This window comes from Serinus canaria, chromosome 4 (genome assembly GCF_022539315.1).
Source record: "Serinus canaria isolate serCan28SL12 chromosome 4, serCan2020, whole genome shotgun sequence".
NCBI lineage: Eukaryota > Metazoa > Chordata > Aves > Passeriformes > Fringillidae > Serinus > Serinus canaria.
The window spans coordinates 41,903,974-41,926,201 of NC_066317.1; the positions used below are offsets into that span (position 1 = coordinate 41,903,974).

Below are 22,228 nucleotides of genomic sequence, written 5' to 3' on the forward strand. Positions count from 1 at the left end.
CATTAGAAATTAAAATGCAAAATCCACATGCTAAATATACAGTTCTGTCTTCCTGCCAAAACACACTGCATTTAAATAACACACTAGCAACGAAGGTCTCTTACTCACATAAGTTAACAAAATAATTAAATATTTAGAAAAGAGTACCTGAAGACATTTCTGTAGATCTACTGTATTTAATTATTTTTTCCAATTGCTCCTGATTCCTTTTGCTGAACACCTTTGCATGAACCACGTCATCAGAGTGTCTGCTTTTATTGTTCTTGCAGGGCTCACACACACTAGAAGCACTTGCACTTTCATAACCTAACGGGAGGAAACGAAAAGAAAGAAATAAAGAAACAGCTTACAAGATGTTTTGTTACTTTAGAAAATTTGTTCAAGGGCACTCTTAGAGATGCAAAATACTAATGATGTTTCCTATACTAAAATCTTCCTCTGTATACTGAAGCCATACAGTAGTACTAAATCCTCACCAACTCCAACAGTACTACTATACTAACTAGTATAGTCCCTCTCTTTTCACAATATTAATGAAGCTATTTTTTTTCAGCAAATAATCCAGTTTGAACAAGAAGAAAATGAAGAAGATTCTCCTTGTTATTTTAAATCTGTACGTATCTGCATCCACAATCCTCTCAATTGGTTATTTATTTTCTATTTACTGAAATCCTAAAAAAACTTATGCAGTTGTATTATACAAAATTTAGTCATTTCAATAACTTATTTTCATTATTATAGGTACTATTTAGGGAGAGTAAATTCTCTGGAATGTAATGATTATAATCTAAGCCAAGCTTGCCACAGTATCCAAGATTACTTTACAACCTACCAGCATTTTTAGTTCTGCCTTTTAGCTGAGAAGAACTCTTCCTCTTAGTCTTTGATTTGGGCGTTTTATCTTTTGATGCCAGGCTTGCTTGTGCTGATGCTTTTCTAGATCTAAATGTCTTTGTCACAGTAGTTGGGTCTATTGGATCAGGCATGCTGCTGAAACTCTCCAAAGACTCTTCATCAAACTCTCTTCTCCGGTTCATATCGCACTGATTCTTATGACCAGAAGCAATGTTTTGTACTGAAACTGCAAAACCTGCATTCAGCTGAGACTGATCATCTTTCTTCATTTCTTGGCTATCATCAAGCCAAGTTGATCTTTTTTCTGTTTCCTCTTCAGGTTGTCTATGATTCCTTCTGCTAGAAAAAAAAAAAAAAAAAAGACCCACAGACCAATCTCAATATACCATAACCTAATCTCTCAGATAGAAACATCATGTATTACCAGGCAAACAGTTTATCTCTAATGCAAATTATATGCCCCTGTTAGTTAGACATCAAATGAATATTGAAAAATAAACAGCTCCAGAGAACCCTTCCAAATGGAGAACAGAACTTCCCATTTATCTATCCCTGGTTTCAACATGAATATATTTATGCAGCTACTGCTGTGCTCAAATAGTACCACAGGCCAAAACATTTCTTAAAGCAACATTCAGTACAATCTAAAGTAGCACAAAAAAAATAAGAATTCACTGAAATTATATCCTCTAATTATTCAAACAACTCAGTTTCAAAACAATCCCACAGAAACAAAACCTTACTCCACCTACAGAAACTGTTAGAAAACCACTCCAAGATTGCATTTGATTTTAAAATTTTCATTATGTGATACATTAATTTATATATAGAAAAGCAGAACACTACTGAAAAAAAAAAGAAAAAAATTAAGTTGGAACTTTAGAAAAGTCAAGCTCATATAGTAATTCTATGACAATAAATTCCCTTATGAATTATAATCTCCCACAAGGCCCAGAAAAGGGAGGAGAAATTATTAAAGAAGAGCTGCACTTTGACATTCAATACCTTTGTTTTTCTGCTCCATTAGAGGAACTGCTTTCAAAGGGTTTGGGGAATGCCATATACTCTGTTTTCCCAGAAGTATTATGTTCTAGAGGATGCTGCTGCTCCTGCTGCTCACTGCTGCGTGGAGAAACATTATGTGCAAAATCTCCAAAACCAGATGGAAACACTGGATTACAGTTAATACCTACGAAGTAAACAAGAGAGTCAGAAGATATTACCTCATTTATTTGTGTAGTAAAATTCAAATTTGAGACATACTGTGTGGCAGCATGAAATTATGAAGCAAAAATACATTGGGGAAGTAAGCAAGAACTGTTTTCATCCTGAAAGCGCTGTAAACAATCAGAATTTATCTTTAGTGAAGGTTTTGAACACTACTGGATACTACAATCCCATCAGTGGAGATCAAGGTCCTTCAAGAAACTCCAGTAAAGAGCTCCAAATAACAACAGTTCCAATTGACAAGAAAATTCCAATGGTTCAGGTACTTATAGAGCCAAAGAAGTCATAGTTTCATACTACTTCAATTTTAACATCAGAATCCTTATAGAAATGGCAAACTGAATGTAACTGGGTTTTTTTGGGGTAGGTTCCATGTAATTTTTAAAATGTTCTCAAACAGAAAACAGACTCTGCAATTTGAAAGTTCTAATCTAGGTCTATGCCTATTTCCTGGTTTCCTAACAAGACTGAAACATATTAAGATAGTTTTGTTTACTTTGAGTTATACAGTAAAATACCTACACTCTTTTCCTCCAAATCCAACAGCAAAAGTAGATTATAGAAAGAGATTAGGAATACTGTATCCAAGTCAACAGTTACTGTACAACTCTGATGGGAACAAAAACTGGTTAACATGCTCCTTTTCCAGGCATTTATAACAATCATGAGTGTTTGAAGTTCTAAGAAAAACAGAAATAATTACCAAGTGCCACCTTCCAATTACATGGTGCACTCAGAACTTGATTTCAACTATGAAATGATTGCTGAAGGTATGTAAAAGCTTCAAACACTGCGTTTTGTATGTTGGATTTGAAACCTTACACGGAGTGAGTATTTTCTTCAGTATGAAGAGCAAGACTCTCTCAGTATGAAGTATAACTAACTTCATACTGAGAGAGTCTTGCTCTTCATACTGAAGTAAAAATACACAATTATTCAGCAATAACTGGTAAACTTCTGCTTAAGACCATTTCAAGATAAAGGAAGAGTGACTGAGTTTCATTAAGTTTCACATTATAATTTCAATTAAATGAGAAAATGTCAATTTTTGAAATTCATATTACTTCTCATACCTACAGGAATACTCACCTGGAGCAAAGGAAGAAAAATTAGTAAATCCTGGAACACTAAAGAGGTTCACAGGTTGCGGAGGGTAGTTGAATGGACAGAAAACAGGAGATGGAGGTGGCGGTGCACTACTGCCTCTCTCCTTTCTTGATGGTTTCTCTTGACACTGTTGTTCTTGCTGCTGCATAAGATCACTTAACATTTGTTTCAACCTTGAAAATAAGAAAAAATAACAACTTGGAGAAAAAAAATAATATTACGGGAAAACTGTACATTTATACTCAAGTAATTTGAGCTTCATATTATTTCACCTATACCATGTAATGTATGTAAAGAAGTGCTCTATTTAGCTTATAAAAAAACCTCAAGATAAAAATTACATTTAATCCTGAGCTGGTTTAAAATCAACTGCTCTGTACTAGTGGTCATGCATGCACAGTTTAAACATCCTTGTAAAAACAAAAAAAACTGACTACATACTAAAGAAATAAGCAAGCTGAAAACTTCAACAGAAACAATCAAATATACAAAGTATTTACAGAACAGAGGTTAAAATTGATTTTAAAAACTTTGTAAGAGGACAGCACATATATATCACTTTCCAAATACAAAACAGAGATGAAGAGCTTCAACTTTCATGCAATCTTACATTCCATCATCCAAATGGAATGTAAGAAGCACAAATTGTAATTGAAAACACTAAGAAAGGACAAAATGCTTTTTTGCAGTATATTACCATTAGAATCCAGAATCTTGCCAGGTAGTCTAGTGAAGACTACAGACACAAAAGCATATTAGAAAATAACTACTACAACAGATTTTTGCCAACTTTTGGTTCCCTTCAATGAAGATTACTAGAAAAGTACTTTTAAAGGTATTAAAGAGGTTGTGGGGGAAAAAGACAACAACCAAAAATGCTGCACACAATTTCAAAAGCTCCTTATCAACTTAGCAGTTCAAGATTTGCATATTTAACTAATATCTGTGATCTTTTATTCACATAACCATGTTCCTGCTACTGAAGCATTTCAAATTCCACAGTTAAACACTAATAGAGTCAACAAACCTTTGGACATTATTCTGCTGCCAAGTCAGTTGAGTGTAACACTGGTTTAACTGATGCATAATGAGATGTATTTGTGAAGATGCAACATTATTGGGCATCATGCTATAGGGTCCTGTGAGCAAAGTCTGCAGAAGGCAAGAGAGGGTCTGTGGAAAGAAAACATGTAACAGTGACCAATCACAAAAAACAGAAGTTAGTTCTACAAAGAGTTAGAAAGAGAATAAAAGGCAAATAAGAACAGCAAAATAACTGTTCCTCATCTACCTGCTGATCCTGCATCAAAGTTTGACAAATGCTGACACTAAATTCATGCTGTTTCTTCAACTGATTGATCTGCTCTTGCCATCGCTCCTTTTCTTCCACATAGGAAAGCTCAGACATCCACCGAAAATTTTCCTGACGCCGCATATTTATGTTTTGCTGTTGCCTGGCCTTAGACACGGGCCGATAATTTCCATCTGCTGAAAGGGGACGGCAGTTTTTCCACCTGGGTTGGGAAAATTTGAAGAATGAGGACAAAATCAGATAATTCAAACAACTAATAATATTTCCATTATTCAAATTATGTTTAAGTTGTGCATCAAAAACTCACATGGCACAGGCCAGCTAATTACACATGTCATTTTGTCAATCCAACATTATCCTAAACAAATGGAAACAGGAGATCCCCACCTGACTATGACTGTCAAAAAAGGAATGGCTAAGAATGTGTCTGGATCTTGTTTTTAGTATTTTCCATTACTGATAACATGTACTCGATGAAAATAGAAGGGACCAACATAATACATTGACAAGTCCAGCCCCTGATGAGCCCACTGTCTACTAAAGTCATTTTGGTATCCAAACCAGAAGAAATAACTGCAGATATATACATAGATTTTCATTTAGTCACACAAATGTGATTAAAGCATTTTCATTTAATCACACAAATGTTACGAAGGAAGTCAATCAGGTAAACAAGAATTAAAATTATTCACAATTAAGAAATAGTTTTCACAACTACAGAAGCCAGCAATTTAGAAGGAAAAATTTCAGTTAGTTTAATTCTCTGAATTACTACTTTTGAAGAGACTGATCACAGCAAAAATTTCACACATTGACTATCTTTTAAGCTGATTAAAAATAAACAGGAACATCAGAAGCCACTACCACACAACTGGAGAGCTCAATGGCAGATTTTTAATAAGACTGAAAAGAAATCACCAAGTCAGTTATACACACTGCAGCTACAAAGACTCAGACAAGAAACTGCCGCTAACAAGCAGAAAGAATTTTTCTTTGCTGTGAGGATGCCTTGTAGTTAATATAAAGCTTCTTCCACCCTCTTCCAAATACTCAGACAAGCATCAGACCAACAAATAAGGTTACTAACCTATCTTTGTTTCCTTTACCAAAATAGGCGTTTTCTGGTATGTTGTTATTGGGATAAACAGAGAAACTGTCATTCAAACTTGATGCATCTTCTTCCTCTTCTTCTGCCTGACCACCTCCATCAGAGAGATAACCGTCTTCATCTCCATTTTCTTCCTCTAGGGCACACTGGGTAGAACCTCCCCAGGTAGCCATTGTCCTAGTGAACATTGCAGGGTCAGGGAGAAAAGGGGTGTTTGGAAAAAGAGTATTTCTTTTTCAAGTTTATGACAAATTATTAAAACAATCTGTTGCCAATTGCAAGTCTATCTGCAATTAATCAAGCTGCACCAAAAAGAATTGAACTGTTTTGAACATGAATCAGTAGTGTGCCCACATGGCCAAGAAGACCATTAGCAACCTTGCCTATATCAGGAAGAGCATGGCCAGCAAGACCAGGGAGGTCACTCTTCCCCTGTACTTGGCACAAGTTAGGCTGCACCTTGAGGGCCATGTCCAGTTCTGGGCCCTGCAATTTAGAAAGCACGTTGAGATGCTGGAGCATATCCCGAGAAGGGCAACAAGGCTGGTGAAGAGACTGGAACACAAGTCCTGTGAGAAGTGGCTGAGGGAGCTGGGGTTGCTTAGCCTGGAGGAGTTTTAGGGGAGACCATATTGCTCTCTACAACTGCTTGGTAGGAGGGGTTAGCCAGGTGGGGGAGTCAGCCTCATCTCCAAGGCAACCAGTGACAGGACATGAGGACAATCTTAAGCTGAGTCAGGGGGGTTTAGGCTGGACATTAGTGATTGACTGGACACTGGAATGGACGGTCCAGGGAGGTGATTGAGTCATTGTCCCTTGAGGCATTTTAAGGATGTGGAACTCAGTGCCATGGTCTCGTTGTCAAGGTGGTATCAGGTCATAGGTTAGACTCAATCTTCAAGGCCTTTTCCAACCCAGTTGATTCTGTGATTCTCACCAATGCAAACTTGCATTCTGCTTCTAATACTGGGACAGATAAATGAAATTACTGTCTGTTTTACTCTACTATGCTATAAAATGGGTAAAGATGAAAAAAAACCTACTCTGATAATTTGGCATTTTCCATGCAATTTCTTCTTCTTAGGTGTTTCTTTTCCCCACTGGCAGAACAGAAGAGACTAAATATGCTGGGAAAACCCATTAAACTGGCAAGTTGCTAAGTAACAGTCACTTCACAAACCAAGAAATTAATTTCCTGCTCTGTTAAATCATCACATTCAGTGGTCAGATGAACACAGGAAACTGCCCCCAACACTGAAATCCTACTAAAAAATGGAAGCACCCATGGATGAATACAAGTTAACTTGTGCTCTTACTTTTCAGTCCTGCTCTGCCGTGGAGTACACTGAGCTTCTGACCCTTCACTTTTAACAGATGCAGCAACAGCAGATATTGTTTCTGCAAGCTCTCTCCTTCTCTGATCTTCAGCCATTAAAGCTTCAAGTTGCTTTCTTCTCTGTCGCAATTCTTCTCTTAAAATCTCATGTCTTCTCATCTCAGACCATAACTGCTTGCAGTAAAATGGAAGAATTAGAATGTAATGCTAGCATAATTTCAGGAAAGAATAAGTAATATCCAGATCAATATCAAAGACAATTTCAGGGGAAAAAGTGAAGAACGACACATTGATAAATTAGGTTTCAACAAATACTTTCATCATATTCTTGAAGGGTGACCTGCCTACAGTATACAATATCAAATGTTCACGATAAAAATTCAAAATTAATTCAACTTTCACATTCATATTTAGTAACAATTGCTATATTTGGGAGAGAATGTCTTGCCACTTCAAGTCAGTATTTCCTTTTTTCCAGAAACAAAATAAAGAAATTATACATGCTTTGTTAAAATAGCTACTACTCCACTCCCCAGGCCAGCTACTTAAAATGCGTCCAAGCAAACTGTAACGTCTTTCTAAACCCTTTAAAAGCCACTGCATATCAAGTATGAAATACCTCACTGCCTACTGGTAATGATTCATCACACTCAAATAAAGGCTTGCCAGCTGTGTTACACTCATTCGTGGCTGGAGTTGATGTTGCTTGTGAAGTCTGTCTATTTGCTGGACAGTTACCCAGGCCAGCTGACAACTGAAAGAGAAAGCAAAATGGCAAAATAGAATATAATAGCTTTCTAAAACTTACCTGCAGTTAAAACTCAACATAGTTAAGTCCTTTATGAGGTTAGAAAAATCCTAGGAAAACGATTTTTGAATCAAGGCTTAATATTTATTTCAAAAGTTACCCAGGAATCAACAAAACTTATGTATTATTATATAATGTTCTAGATGCACAGTATTGAAAATTTACTGCTCACTTCACAGAAAGAAGTTAATCTTCAAAGACCATGAAAAATAGTAAAGCCCTGTAGAGTTAAGTTAAAATGCAATGATGAAGTGTTAATCACATATACAAGACACAGCATCGCTCCAAAATACCAGCAAATGACTACTAAGAGAAATAAAGAAGCAGTGACTGACCAGTATGGACAGACATATTTCATGCTAAAAATAAGACAGAAGGTTCTGTATCTTTGAAGACTCTGTCAAAGGTTTGAAGACAAAACACAGTGAAATTAACCACTGAACAAGAACCATTGCAAAGTGAATGACATAAGCAGAACTCTAGGTTTAAAAATCCATCTGCTTATATTATACAAGCATCACCAATTTTAAGTTTTTTCCAATTTTCATAGGGAAAAAACGGTGACCAAGGTATTTTTTTGTTTTTTTGCTCAACACCTTACGACAGCAAAGAAATACATTCTACCTACTTGAAGGTCAGGACAAGCTTTCTGCAACACTTGAATTTTTTCCTGGATTTCAAACAGTTTTCTTCTTTCTTCTTGTAACTGCTTAAGCTCCCGTTGCTGCTGCTGAAGTTTAGCTTCATAGAACTTCTCTCTGTGTAAATAAGTTACCCACGTGTTACTTGGCAAAAAGTTGCCTAAAGCACAGCTCTACCATCTGACAAAGGCTTACCTTGCTTTTTCATTCAGTCGCACATCTTTTTTTAACTTGTTGGAACTTGCTCGGACATTGTTTGGTTGTTGCTTTGTCTCTTCCACCTCACCCAACAAGTCACCAATATTAGACGCATTTGCAACTGCTCCTTGAGGCTCTGGATCATCATCCTAAAAGGATGTCAGAAAGGCAATTAGACAATTTTTAGGTTGATAAAGAAAAAATGTAACATAGCTAGTTTCTCAAGTTTGTCTGGTTTAATTTTTTCAGAACTAATCAGTCTCTTTATCTCTAGTACAAACCAAGAACTGAGAAGTCATTATCACCATGGCATCATGACTTTAAGATAAATTGAGTTAATGAGAGAATTTAAAGTTATTTAACTCAACCTCAACAATTGAAACTTCCACTCTAAATGTAAATAATTTGTCTCATTCTTGAAGCACAAACCACTTGCCTGTGACTCAGTGGACAGAAACATACAAGCATATGAAGAAAGAACAAGGAGGAACAGAAGGAGACTGAGGTGAACAACACTGCCTATTTACTGCAATCAGTGAACTTAAATATTATTATTAACAATAACAAAACTACTCTTGAAAACTAAATCTGAAATATTTTGGAGGAAGTCCTACTGGTTTTGTATTCTGCTTTTATTTTTTTCATAATTTCTGTATTTTCAGTTCTCAAACTGAAAATATGAAAGCTATAGCCACTGCTGCTTTTGTTTTCCAATGTAATCATTCTTCATAAAGACTGTGCTGAACAGGAGAGACCACTGGTGACCAAGAATGACACAGCTCACAAACCTACGGTATCTTTGCTGAGGTTACATACACATAACAAGCCTTGGAAATATGAGTAAAGATACGCCATTAATTAGTCTTTTTATCAAGGAAGCTGCTGAATCATCTCTAATTCAGGTGTACACCACTGCACAGTTAGCATCTGTATAGTGATGATAAAAACAACACTGATCTAGATGCTGAGAAATAATACAGGAGTATTATCTTAAAATAACAAATTTGTGTTTATATTCTTGCTATTGTAAAACATAGGTTTCAACTGAGCTTGATTTTAAAGTCCTCACACAAAGCCTTTTCATTTCTGATACACCTCTGTGTATCCAGTATGCAGACATTACAGCAGATGGTGATCAAATGTGAGCATTCTGAAGGGACTATAGATCCATGACATTGTGCTACTAACATCACTAAATTAGCATGAGATATTCTAAATTAAAAACACTTCCAACTTAGAGCTGGCCCTCAAAACTCTCAAAATAAACAAAACCACTGCCTCCAAACCAAAATACTGCAAGTCAAATACCTTACAACATCCAAATATTTTAATGAAAAATGTTCCTCATTGATCAAACGTTGTAAAACCTAGGGCTCAAAAACCTAAATATGTTGAATGCTGAGTATAATCTTAAAAATGTCTAATATTTAAAAAAATAATACTTATCTACTTCTTGGTTTGTATTTTGTAATCCAGTGCTAAGGTTAAATATAAAGACCACTGTTCTCTTAGGCTAGCATCCTCCAAGAAAATCACTGAATTTAACTCCAGAAGTAGCACCTTTGAAATCAGGAAAATCAAACAGTATCCCTTTTTCCCCAGACTACAAATAAGCATTTTAAATGTTGCATTAAGCAGTTTTTCCCTATTAGAAAGTACAGACAACACAAAACAATGAATGCTAAGTTTTTGTGCACAAGTTTATATTTGTAACATACCTGCACCATGGCAGCAAGGTTTTGTAACTGTCTAAGCTTCTGTTTTGCAGCTATAAGCCTATTGATCTTCTGCTCAAACTCAGCATCTCCAGCCACATCACCCAGGCTGCTTCTGTGACTAGACATGGAATCTTCACTAACTCGATCTTCCACTTCATCATCTTCACCTTGGGGTAGATCAAGGCGTTTGTCATTCTCCCTATTATGACAGTCTGGAAAGAGGGAGAGGAGGAAACCAAACAATACCAAAGAAAGACACGTTACTGAACTTCTGAAGTCCACTGTAATTAATGGGCATTAGAAAAATATTAGCTTAATGATAAGGCTCTTGAATATTCTGTGCATCAAACAAGGATCTCCCAAACTCTGTGCAATTATCAGAGTTATTTGCACTAAGAAGTAAAATGACTGGAAGATTTCAGAACATACCTAAAGCAGAAGACATGTTTAGAGTTCTTATATTAGCAGCAGATCGGTTGTTTATTTCACAGTCTGTATTAAGATGTCTTCCATCTCTGTTATTAGCTCCACACTGTACATTTGAGTTGCTATTTATTTCACTCCAACTACTGATTCCTTGAGGGTTTCTAGAGTGAAATAAATTACTCATGTTAACTTTTTAAAAACTGGAATGGATACAATTTTATTTAAGTCTTTTTCTACCTACCTTTTTTAGGAATAGGTGTTCTGGCCCCTCATCCTAAAAAAACCCAACAAAACCCCCAAACGAACAAACTCCAACCCCATATAAAACCCATCCAGACTTTGGGAGGTTTTCCATATTCATCTCACCAACAGATTACTTTTTTTTAAAACAATCAAAGCAGCTTTAAATTATCCCCTGCTAGATCTGCAACAATACATTAGGTCTTACAGGTATATGTATATACTATAAAAGCTTCATATGATGCATAGCTAAGTCACTGTTCATTTCTACCAGGCAAAGATCCTCAATGCATACAGGTGCCATATTATAGCTGTAAACTGAAAGGTTTTTTACTCCAATTCTCTAGTCTAAGACTGTAATCTTCTACTGAAATTTCACACACATAATTCAGTACTTAAACCCAAAGGAATTACATATTTTTGAAGTCTTAGAGTGATTTTCTAAATGTTCATGCTAATCTAAATAAATAAGACATCAAGGATTAGATAATTATTGAATATCTGTGTAACAGTTACCTCAAATGAAAAAATCTGTAATTTTGTTAATGTAATAAGCACAGATTTAAGTTACTTCTGGTTGACTCAAATAAAATATTGCAGGTTTCCTGAAGCAACAACTCAGCTATAAAGACTTTGGATAACAGAAAATACAACAACCTAATATTTGTAACAGGCTGGGGATCCTCATGTTCAGAATCACTTTCTGATTCTTCTGTTTCTTCCTCCTCCTTAGTGTTTTCATTCACAGCATCTGCCATCATATCAGACGTCTGCTCATAGTAGTGAACTAACTCACGTAACTCATTCAGTCTCTTACGAACCTCATTCAGCTTCCTGAGGAGGAAAAAAAGAGTATTTAATCTGTTTTGCTGTATTATGCTAATCAACATAGAGTTAAAAAGAATATATGTACTCTAAAGTTCTTAGAGTTTATTGCCAGTTTTCAAGCTATATGAATTTTACATTTGAAAAACTGTGAACTCAGTTAACTGTATTAGATTGTTTACTAAGTAATCTTTAACACTAAATTAGGTAGATGAAAAATGGAAACAGTTACTTAACACAAAACTTATTAAAAAAAATAACACTCCAAATTACTAAAGCAAACACTGAAAAAAAATTAAAGAACTTTTACTGAAGCTTTTCTGTTGGATTTAGATTTTCATCCTCTTCACTCTCATTTTGAGAAACCAGGGAATCAGGAGGATAGGGAGCAGATGCCAGACTGTTTGGTTCACCATTGACAACAGTTACTATGCCTACAGGACCAGAAGCAGCTGAAGTTGTACTTCTTTGATCAACACTCCTTTGAGGAGAACTTGAAGCAGGAAAAACTACAGATAAGAAATACAGTTTATGTGAACAATTCGTAATAAGGAATCTGCTTAACTGAATTATATTAAAATAATGACAGAAAACATTATCAATAGACAAAACAGCAGTTAATAACTTCTTTCCTTAGCAAAATAAAACCTTTTTTCTTAAGTTTCATTGCATGCAATGTCAATAGGCAGTGAGTAATAAGGTGGCTTTTGTAAACAAGATTTCAGTCATTCCCTTTTAGCTTTATCAAATGTCAGAAGTAGAAGCTTTCATGCTGTGAATCTGCCCATAGAGTTTTTCCAAGGGTTTACTTACGGCTACATTGCTTTTTTTATAAAAATTTAACATTTTAGAATTTTGATCAAAAGAAAAATCCTAGCAAGTTTTTCACCTCTGCTAAATTCTCTTGTCTATTTGCTGTACAACAAACTGGATGTTTGCCTCTTCCAGCTACATGAAATCATATCCAGATATGTTCATACTATATGCCTTAAATACATACAGAAAAATTGGGGTACAGTAACCTAACTATTAAATCAGCATGTCCTTCTCCAAGCACATGCTTCAAGGCCTCATTTCTCAATGCTAACCAGAATATGCTGTGAGCACTCCTCAGAAGTTTTCAGACACAGGACAAATGTCACCAGTACAAATGCATTGTTAGATACAGAGTGAGAACAAGAAGACAAGTCTGCATCAATAAGCAGAATACAAAGCCATTAAAAGAAAAGGCCAAAGCTCTAGTCTAGTCAGACAGGTAAGGCCCCCTAGAATGGCCTGTGATTGAAGTCCCTGCCACAAGTGCACATGAAAGCCTTCTGACAGAGAGGGAGCAAAGGCATATTGCCATAAAGCTACTAACACATGAAGTGCCGAATAGACAAATGCAAAGATACTTTGATAAAAACACACAAAGCTCAAGTTCATATGGCTCTTTTTTTCACAAGCCAGATGTGTCACAGACAAGCCTTGAAGAAGAAACTCATCATCACAGAAGTCAACTTCAGTATTATAAACAAAAGTGCTAATACAGTCATCATCATTAAGCACCAAGATGCTCATCATCACTTGTAGAGTTTTTTGTTAAGACAGAAACTTATACAGCATTAAAAACCATTTACATTAATATTGCCCCAGCAGTTTTTATCACCAGCATTTCACTGACCAATTGCAATCTTAAAGACAATGTTACAAAACATGCATATTAAAAACATGGTATTAATGAAAAAAATATAGTTCTGCCTATATTGACTTACAGGAAGAGTTATTTAGATGTTGGTCACGAAGTGTATGAAGTTCTCCTAATAGTTTGTCCATCTTTTGCTTTTTACCCTGCAACATTCGCATCTTGTTAAAAAGCTGTGCCTTCTCATCTGACTGGTGTTCACACATTGAAGAGTTTCTGCTTTGTGAAATCTCTCTGGTAAGTGAGAGGCTTTCTGCTTGCCTTCTATTGTCAGGCACAGACTGTGTCTAAAAAGAGTAATTCCATTTTATTCAGAGTACTATAAAAAAGTAGTAAATTGTAAGAAACAAAAAGCTTTCTTATGGACCTTTTATACGCAACACCAGAATCAACACCAAAACAAATAATATTATAAAGGGAAATATACTGAAAACATTCTAATGACATCCCAATAATACACTGAGTTAATAAATTCCAATAAAGAAACTACTTCTCTAGACTTGAATGGAAACCTATGAAACACAAAGCATAGATCCGTCAGCTAATAACCCTTAAAAACTTTCAAGTTTGCTGAGTTCTCAAGTTTGGGGGGAACTCTGATAGCTTCACTAGCAGAGATATACACACAGATGAGCAAGACAAACATTGAACTGCATTGTTAAATAGAATAAAAACTGATAATGGCAAAATCTGTACAGCACAATCTCAAGACTAACCTGAGAATCATGAAGTTGGTTGTGAAAGCGTTGAATTAAGTCATTCAATTCTTCATTCAGTTCTGATGTAAGACTCACTCCTGACACACTACCTGTAGTTTCTGTTACAACTGGGCATACAGAAAAAGGGGGAAATATAAATATTTTTCCACAACAATGAAATAAAGACTATTTAAATAAAAATGTGTGGTTTAGCAATATCTGACCCTCTAAAAATACAGCACGTATTTTTAATTTTGTGTCCTTTCCACCAGCTTTACTCTTGAAAGATGATTCCTGCTACAAAAATACTAACAAGACAACTCAGAGCTGCTTTGTAAGGGACCACAGAAAAAGACCTAAGCCTTGCTCAGTGTGTTGCTAAAAAGGTCAGAGCAAAATGAAAACAACCAATTTGTCTAAGACTGATAGAAATTTATTAAAAATAATGCTGCAATTTTTTAATAAAGCTAAACTAACAGTGCAGGTAATTTCACTTTCTCAAAATAATAAATTAACATGACACCAAGCTTTCATATTGGTGTAAGCTGCAATATTTATATCTGCAAGTGGTGTCTTGGAAGTTTTTTCTTCAAGAAGCCTTATGAGAGAAATAAATTTAAAAGAAAGCTTTTTGCCTTTGCCTCAAAGTTCATATTCAAACAATACTAAATATGCAAGAGGCAGTTGAAAGATCCAAATGATTCTGTTTCCCCCCAAATACAAACCAACAGCTCATAAGAAAGTCAAACACAAATATTTTCCCCAGAGATTATGACTTCATTACACACAAAGTAATGAAGTCATGAATTTGAATCTTAACAGTGAGTAGACCAAATCTTAGGAGAAAAACCCATGCTTTTAGGATTTTACAGGTAAACCACAGTAATCTGCTCTGGGTTTTTAAATAACACATCATTTCATAATGTTACATTGTCAACTCTTCAGAAACAGAAGAGGCTTTGCAATAAAAAAAACCTTTTTAATATGTATTTCACAATTCCAGCTTTAATCATTCAGATAGCATGCTAACATGATATAAAGACACCATCATTCCACATACCAGAATCATCCAGAACAGCAATGGCTTGCTCTGCTTTATGCTGCAAAGCAAGAAGAGCTGCCTGTCTTCCTTGAAGAGCCTTCAATTCCTCCTGCTGTTGTAGCATCCTTTTCAATAAATCATGCTGTTTCTTCAAGTTTTCCAATTCTTCTTTAGCTTCCTGTTGAGGATCTCTGGCCTGCAAGAGATGGAGAAACATTACCATAACTACAACCATTTATCTGTTGAGAACTAGGTAAAGAAGTGTCAAAGCAAGAACAACTTGCATATAAATTAACAGCCTGGTTAATGGAAAAAAGTAAAAATGAAACAGCTCCACCTTTCTGATTGCCCTTTATTTAAAAAATATCCTCAGACATCCAACAGGAAGAAGCCTGTACCACCAAGATGTGCTTAAGTTTTCTTTTCCTTTACAAAGCCAGTCAGCTGCCCTAATGTGACCCAAAGACTAACCAAAGCCTCCCTCTGTCTTTTAAATCATAACAGAGGGTATTAACCTTTAAGACTGCTAAAGGTAAGCAAGGTAAGGCATTGCATCATGGAGCTATATAAAACACAAGATCTCAATTGATTTACTGGCCTAAAAACCTCTAAAATTTTCAGAATAATGTTTTGGGCAGTAACTAATTTCTAACCTATAATGTGTTTAGTTCTGTGTGCTGTCTGTATGGCATTGATACTAGAATACGTCAGGTTTGCGTAAATCAATTCCATAACAAAAACATGCATAGAACCCTGTCTACACTGTTTTCAAACAGTATTTTTAAATAGTTCTGAAAAAATGAAAGCATGCTGAGCAGGTAAATTTAATTAAAACTCAGTTATTTTCCTCATTCAGTGCTAATTAGGAGCTGAAGATTTGCATCAAAACTTCTACTCAAATTAAAGATTTTAATGAGACATCCACAGATAAGATCCTGATCCTATCTGAAGTTGCATTGTTGCATTTTGCACATGAAATAATGAAAAATAACAAGCATTTACAAAGAACACTACTAACTTGAAAGCATAATCTTCTATCCATATAGTATTAAGTTTCTAAAATAGAAAATTCAGTCCAAATACTCTGCATCAAATGTCAGAATGGAAGCAGGTATCTTATTAACTAGTTCTAGGTACTAAGGAGTGCTCAAGTTTCCAGCAGAGAAAGCTGAAAGCATCCAGAATTCTAAACTCAAAGTGTAACTAAAAGATGCACTGCAACTAACACTGATAATTGCTGTTTAACTCTCCACCTTTCATATAAACAGCAGAGTAGAGTCAAAATAGATCACACACTGAAATCAGCACAGGAAGGAACAAGGGGAAGAAAGGGAACAAAGGTATATGTCTCAGCCTCACTCACCTATGAAATAATCCAGGCTTTATCTAAAGTACCAGATTTGTTTGAGTTCATGAAAATTGCGTTAACTAATTTTTCAAACTTAGTTCTACATTTAGACTAGTAAGCTTGACAAAACATTTAAGTCTTTTATTTTTGGGGAAAAAAAATGATTGAATTAAAGACTTTGTAAAAATTAAATCACAGGAAGAACAATGATATAGACAAACTCATAATGGGTAAGAAAAGATGCTTTAGACACTGAGCCTCTTAAAGGTTTCCTCCTTCCAACCAAATATTGGTATGAACAGCTACAGAAAAACACTTGTGGAACAAGTTAAGGCTACTAATTTCTAATTTGTCTTCTGTATTTGGTATTAGTTTAAATGTGCATTGGCAAACTATTAGTGTAACCATGACAAGTGCCTGAAAGTCATATCTACAATGTTTTCCCAAGAAGGGAACAACAAAACTTAGAAAGATGATCTACATAAAATCATAAAACCTGCTGTACAGTTACATCAATGCCAACTTTCAATGCTAACAATTTAGAAGAAAAAGTTGTGAAACATTTCTATTCAAAGAAAAAATATTCTTGGCAAAGTAGACTATTTCATGAAAAGATAGCTGAATACAGATAAGCAATCCAGTGGGAACATTCACTGTAAGTAACACGTACATTTAAAGCAATTAATAAGGGAGATGAGGGGATGGAGAAGACTAGCCTATATAAACCCTATTTGAGGCTAAAGTAACATTTTGAAGTGTACCTTTGAAAGCAATCCAAGATCCTGGCTATTAATCCCACAAGGCCAGATTTCCCTGTCATTCAGAGCAGCTCTCTCTCTTTTCCCTTTAGGGCTTGGTGTAACATCAATGTCTGTAACCTGTTCTCGTGCAGCTGAATTCCCTAGTTTGTCCTCAATGCGGGGCCGACAACTCAAACTAAAAGATACCTCCTATATTGAATAGTTTAGTATGTTAGAATTTGAAAATGTGCTCCAACTTAGCATGCATTTTTAAGTTACAAACCTACCCACTTTATCTTGTCAAATAATGAAAACTAGTATCAAATAACATCTACTAAAGAGTGAAGACAATTTTAGTCATTCATAGAATTTGCACAACAATAAAGCTCCATACAGCAATCAACATTATATGATCAGAAGTATGCACTCTGCATGTAAAATATTCAAGCTGCATGTAAAGAGAGCTTAGATGCAAAATTAGGAGCCAAACAAAAAACTTAAGTGCAAATTTTGCAAATATTGAGACAACTGCAAGTTTACATGGACACTTCTTAAAAAACCTAAGTGTCTTTTTCTACATTTTCCAAATTTAATTTTTTTTTAAGTTAAAAGTGCATCTTCCATGTCTATAAATTTATTTCCTTACAGAGACAGAAAGCGTTCTTATAAAGCTAAAAATAATTACAAAAGCTTCTTAATGTTTTAACTATTTTATTTCCAAGCAGGTATAGTCTCCTTATCCATAGGACATTCAGTGTGCTAACTGGCCAGAAAGAGTACCTGCTCTCTGGTACTTTTCTTCAGTATAATAGAACAGCAGACACAAAACTTAAGTTATTAAAATGCTTTTGTATCTACTACAAGATACGTTTACAATGTTTAGAAAAAAAAAGCTTTTATAAATAGAAAGGAAGATTGGATTGTTTTATCTCAGCATTAAATTCAGAACATATTTTCTGAAGAGGTGCCCATCTTTCCAAGAAATGAGAGAAACTTCTGTGTTATGTCAACACTTCTGTCTTATCACTAGAAAGATGCTTGGACAATGGCCCACTAATGATACATTTCTAACCCCCCCCCTCACCCAACACCCAAAAATTTTCCCCACTAACAGAAACAAACCTAGAGATGCAAAATTGTATAGAAAGTTATTTCTTCCTACATCAAGTGAGTGAATTCTCTGCCAAAACACACATTTAATTGTTCATTGTACTTTGAACAAAGAATAAAGATTTAAAGGATTCTTCAGATTGTTGTTGTGACAGAATCATTACTTTTTTTCTCATATTAAAAATATAAATCCACACATGCATGGATACCTCCTGAATGGAGTGTATTAGGGATACACTATTTACTATTAAATAGTAAATAGGGATTTACTATTTTTAATTCGAACTGCAGATTATGACACTATCATAAGACCCATGAAAAAACCAAAATAAAGCCCTCATTTCTACCTGAATTGCTAAAAGGCAGCTTACCGTGGTATCTGAAGCCTCAGACTGCACATCAATGTTTAGCGATGTGCTCTCACCTACAGAACCAGATCCCACAGCTGAATCTATAGTCCGAACATCATCCTCCTCATTTTCTCTAGCCTGAAATATTTCATTGGCACAAATCAAAAGCTATATAAGGGGGCAGTAAAAATGACTTATGGAAGGTACTATATACCAAAATCAACACCCTCAGTAGCACCATCAAAACATAAATGGTCAACTCCTAAAAAAAGCTTACAGCGCAGAAACAAACAAATTATGTTCTCAAACTTACAAGCATCTTTTGCAAAAATTTCAGATAGGATTTCTCCTGCTCTTTAAGGTCATCTATAAGGTGTGATAAACGCTCAACATTGGCCGATCTTTCATTTTTCTCTACAAGATCATCCCGCATGGAGCTGGCCTTAGCAATATAGTCGCGAATCTGAACTAGTCTGCTCACAATCTGCAAAGACACTGAAGTTACTAAATGCATTCAGCTACAACTGCAACGTATTCAATGCACAAGACACAGTGATAGCAACAGCAAAGGAGTAATGAAAGGGGGACAGGTTAGTACTTTCCCTCCTCCAAGCACTCTTCCACAAGAGGTTAAGAGTCAGGAGCCTTTATAAGGATAGATTTATGCATGCGGGAAGTTGCAAGGCTGAAGCACAGGGCTTCTGGTCAACACAGGCTAAAATACAACTGAACTCATCAACATAGGAAAACAGTCAACTGTGAGAGCACTTTCTGGAGCCACATAAAAGAGAACCAACCCCTAAACCAAAAATTATTATTACTTCTGTTACCAACAAGCAGATTTCCAAAGAACAATAGATGATTAAGTTTGTTTTCACATTTTCTTCAAGTTTCAGAACAGTAGGAAGTTAAATATTTCCAAAAATGATTTATACGTTGAAGAAATTTAGAAAGCAGCAAAGATCAAGAGTCAATATTTTGTAGACTTTTTAGAGTGTGTAAATACCTGGCTACTATCCATTGCCTGTTCTCCCCTTCCATCTTCTTGAGCAGATGCTTGACAATTTTGCAAAAAATCCTTGCTTAGAGCAGCTCCAAACAACTCTTTACATTGCGCTGATACCCCACCTTCCTTTTTTTGGGAACCTGAGGCAGGATCTTTGCTTTTGTTAGTATTAATCTGTACTGACAGGAAGTTGAATGGTTTTTTGTTTTCATTAAGTTGACGTTTGTTATTAGCAGCCGTTGCTCTGCCTTGAGAATCACTTCCAATGCTTCTCTGTATACAAAGAAAAGAAAGAACAATTGCTTTATTTTTTCATCCAATATGTTCTCAACACTGCTTTGTTTCCCTGCTTGTATTACTACTTCTACAGTATTATTAGACTGATTTTAAAGTTACCTCATCAGTCACCAACTGGCCAAAAGTTAGCTGAAGACAATCCAATAATTTTTTGCTATAAAGTTTTCAGAAAGCAAATCCATCCTCCCAGAACAATGAGAAGCAAAAACATTTGTTAGTTTCTCAGAATTTAGTTCCTCATTTTTGCTGTCAATTCAACCTTAACTGTAGCAAAAAGGAGCCTACTTCTCCAGGTACATTTGAGAAAAAAAACAGTAATAAAAGAGTAACATATTCCTGTGCAGAACATAATACCTCAGAACTTCAGCTTTTCTTTAAAACCCTGTGAATAGCAACATGCTGCCATAACGTACATTTGAGGAGGAAGTTATGCCCAGCCTTTAAACTGTAAGTCAACACAATGAATCACACTGGAAAGAACCATCATAACCAAAGAAGTTAGCAATACAATAATCTTTGGTAAAGATGAACTAGCCTCTGTTCTGAAATTGTTAGCATGAATTTATGCCTTGTTCCAAAAGAATCAATCCCTCATATTTTTCCTTAGCTTTGGACAAGGGAAGGATGAATGCACTGTATTTCCAAAAAAGTAGTTATGGCTCAAGAATTTGTGCCATAAAACTCTCTGCTCTATTGAGGAGCAGTTTTTAATGATACTCCTCTGCTTAATCCACAACGGTAGTAGTGTTCAGGATCACAAACTGGCAATTTGAGAACAGACTTTCAAAATAAGGTAACTGCTACTTTCAGGTAGCATACAAGTATGACGAGTAAGAAATACTGCTCTGAGGACACAGCAATTTGTTAATGGCTGAGAGCAAGAAGACAGCTATCACACATACAGAGGAAAGCCATAGTCCTGAACTTTCTCTTATTTTCTGAGGTTCAAAACCAGAATTTTGACATGGTGCCTATAATTTTTTTTTTTACCTTAATCACTTATGGAAGGATTCTTTATCCATCTGTCACTTTATTAAGAGATAACTGAATACATTTTGGAGTCACATTTCTAGTGGGAGCTAGTATTCACACAAACCTGATCCAGATCACTGAAGTTTATTCTTTGTTTAAGCCTTTCTAGTTCAGCCTGCTCTGGAACAGACATCTGAGTCATGTATCGAGCATGAGGAAAGCTATGAGAAGTTCTGGTCTTCCGTCGTTCCATTCCAGGTGAAGATTCTGGAGATATGTCATTAGTAAGCCTTGTATCACCTTCCCCACTAAGCTTTTTCTTGTTTTTCTCTGAAGATCTGTTTGCTTTCTTCTGTTGACCTCCCCAGTCCTTAAGGGGAAGGAGAGAGAGAAAAAAATCATATTTGTTATCCACCCAGACAAAAAGCAAATGTTTGCATTCTGTGAGAGAGTTTACTTCCATTTTAGAAGTAAAAATAGCAAGCCACATTGAAGTAAGCACTAAGTTTTCTAGAGCAAATGTCACTTTACAAAATAAAATTTTCTCAACTGCATAATTAAAAATAGTCTGTCAGGAAATTTTAAATCCATTTATCCTAAATGCATTAAATTAACTTCAAATGAAGTTCAAGTTGTGTTTTTCTTCTTTGCTGGAGACTCTTTTACTTTCAGGAATTTAGAACGTTTAAATTATAGCTTTCACTTTCCTGTCACCTACAATGCTTTTGTGTCCAGCTACTTTATTTATCCAAAACACTTGCCATAAATACCCCTGCAGACCTCACAATCTCTGAATGATACCCATTGCTTGCTTACATTTACCTCAAGGTTTCCAGGTAAAGCTGGAAACCTTGGATATAAAGCCATGCAGGATGAGGCTTAGGGGTCTGCATTGCTACCTGCCAGAATCTAGCTGGTAATTCTAATGTACGGCATCAAATGGCAACAAAAAGGAAAAAAATAGACAAGAAATAAAAGAAAAAAAAATTACCGTGTTGTTCAGCCGGTCATCAAGGCTCTCATTGCTCCAGCTGGGCAAGTCCTGATCATTCATGCCTTCTTCAAAGGGAGCACCTCCTGTTGCCATGACAAGTGATCAATAAAAGCAATCTATAAGAAGGAGTTGAAAGAAATGTGTTGTATTAAAATCAGTTTACACAGAAAATGTTAAAGATTCATG

The 22,228-nt window shown here is 35.5% G+C and overlaps 1 protein-coding gene across 27 annotated transcripts in view; it reads right to left on the reverse strand.

Moving 5' to 3' along the window:
• PCM1 (pericentriolar material 1) overlaps nucleotides 1-22,228 on the reverse strand; it is a 41,680-nt gene that overhangs the window by 15,400 nt on the left and 4,052 nt on the right. For 8 of the 27 annotated variants that reach the window (XM_018926506.3, XM_050973440.1, XM_018926508.3 and 5 more), the window contains exons 2-25: nucleotides 22,040-22,158; nucleotides 21,173-21,418; nucleotides 19,780-20,052; nucleotides 19,087-19,257; nucleotides 18,795-18,911; nucleotides 17,335-17,523; nucleotides 15,244-15,421; nucleotides 14,202-14,311; nucleotides 13,556-13,772; nucleotides 12,112-12,310; nucleotides 11,634-11,810; nucleotides 10,740-10,897; nucleotides 10,311-10,522; nucleotides 8,590-8,741; nucleotides 8,382-8,511; nucleotides 7,565-7,699; nucleotides 6,926-7,119; nucleotides 5,589-5,786; nucleotides 4,481-4,703; nucleotides 4,217-4,362; nucleotides 3,172-3,362; nucleotides 1,861-2,044; nucleotides 833-1,194; nucleotides 148-306 (exon numbers count right to left, since the gene is read on the reverse strand). In XM_018926506.3, coding sequence (XP_018782051.2) covers nucleotides 148-306; nucleotides 833-1,194; nucleotides 1,861-2,044; nucleotides 3,172-3,362; nucleotides 4,217-4,362; nucleotides 4,481-4,703; nucleotides 5,589-5,786; nucleotides 6,926-7,119; nucleotides 7,565-7,699; nucleotides 8,382-8,511; nucleotides 8,590-8,741; nucleotides 10,311-10,522; nucleotides 10,740-10,897; nucleotides 11,634-11,810; nucleotides 12,112-12,310; nucleotides 13,556-13,772; nucleotides 14,202-14,311; nucleotides 15,244-15,421; nucleotides 17,335-17,523; nucleotides 18,795-18,911; nucleotides 19,087-19,257; nucleotides 19,780-20,052; nucleotides 21,173-21,418; nucleotides 22,040-22,135 — 4,417 coding nt within the window. In that variant the 5' untranslated portion in view covers nucleotides 22,136-22,158. The remainder of the gene's footprint in view (nucleotides 1-147; nucleotides 307-832; nucleotides 1,195-1,860; nucleotides 2,045-3,171; nucleotides 3,363-4,216; nucleotides 4,363-4,480; nucleotides 4,704-5,588; nucleotides 5,787-6,925; nucleotides 7,120-7,564; nucleotides 7,700-8,381; nucleotides 8,512-8,589; nucleotides 8,742-10,310; nucleotides 10,523-10,739; nucleotides 10,898-11,633; nucleotides 11,811-12,111; nucleotides 12,311-13,555; nucleotides 13,773-14,201; nucleotides 14,312-15,243; nucleotides 15,422-17,334; nucleotides 17,524-18,794; nucleotides 18,912-19,086; nucleotides 19,258-19,779; nucleotides 20,053-21,172; nucleotides 21,419-22,039; nucleotides 22,159-22,228) is intronic. The other 19 variants (XM_018926519.3, XM_018926512.3, XM_050973435.1 and 16 more) reach the window with 13 other exon arrangements.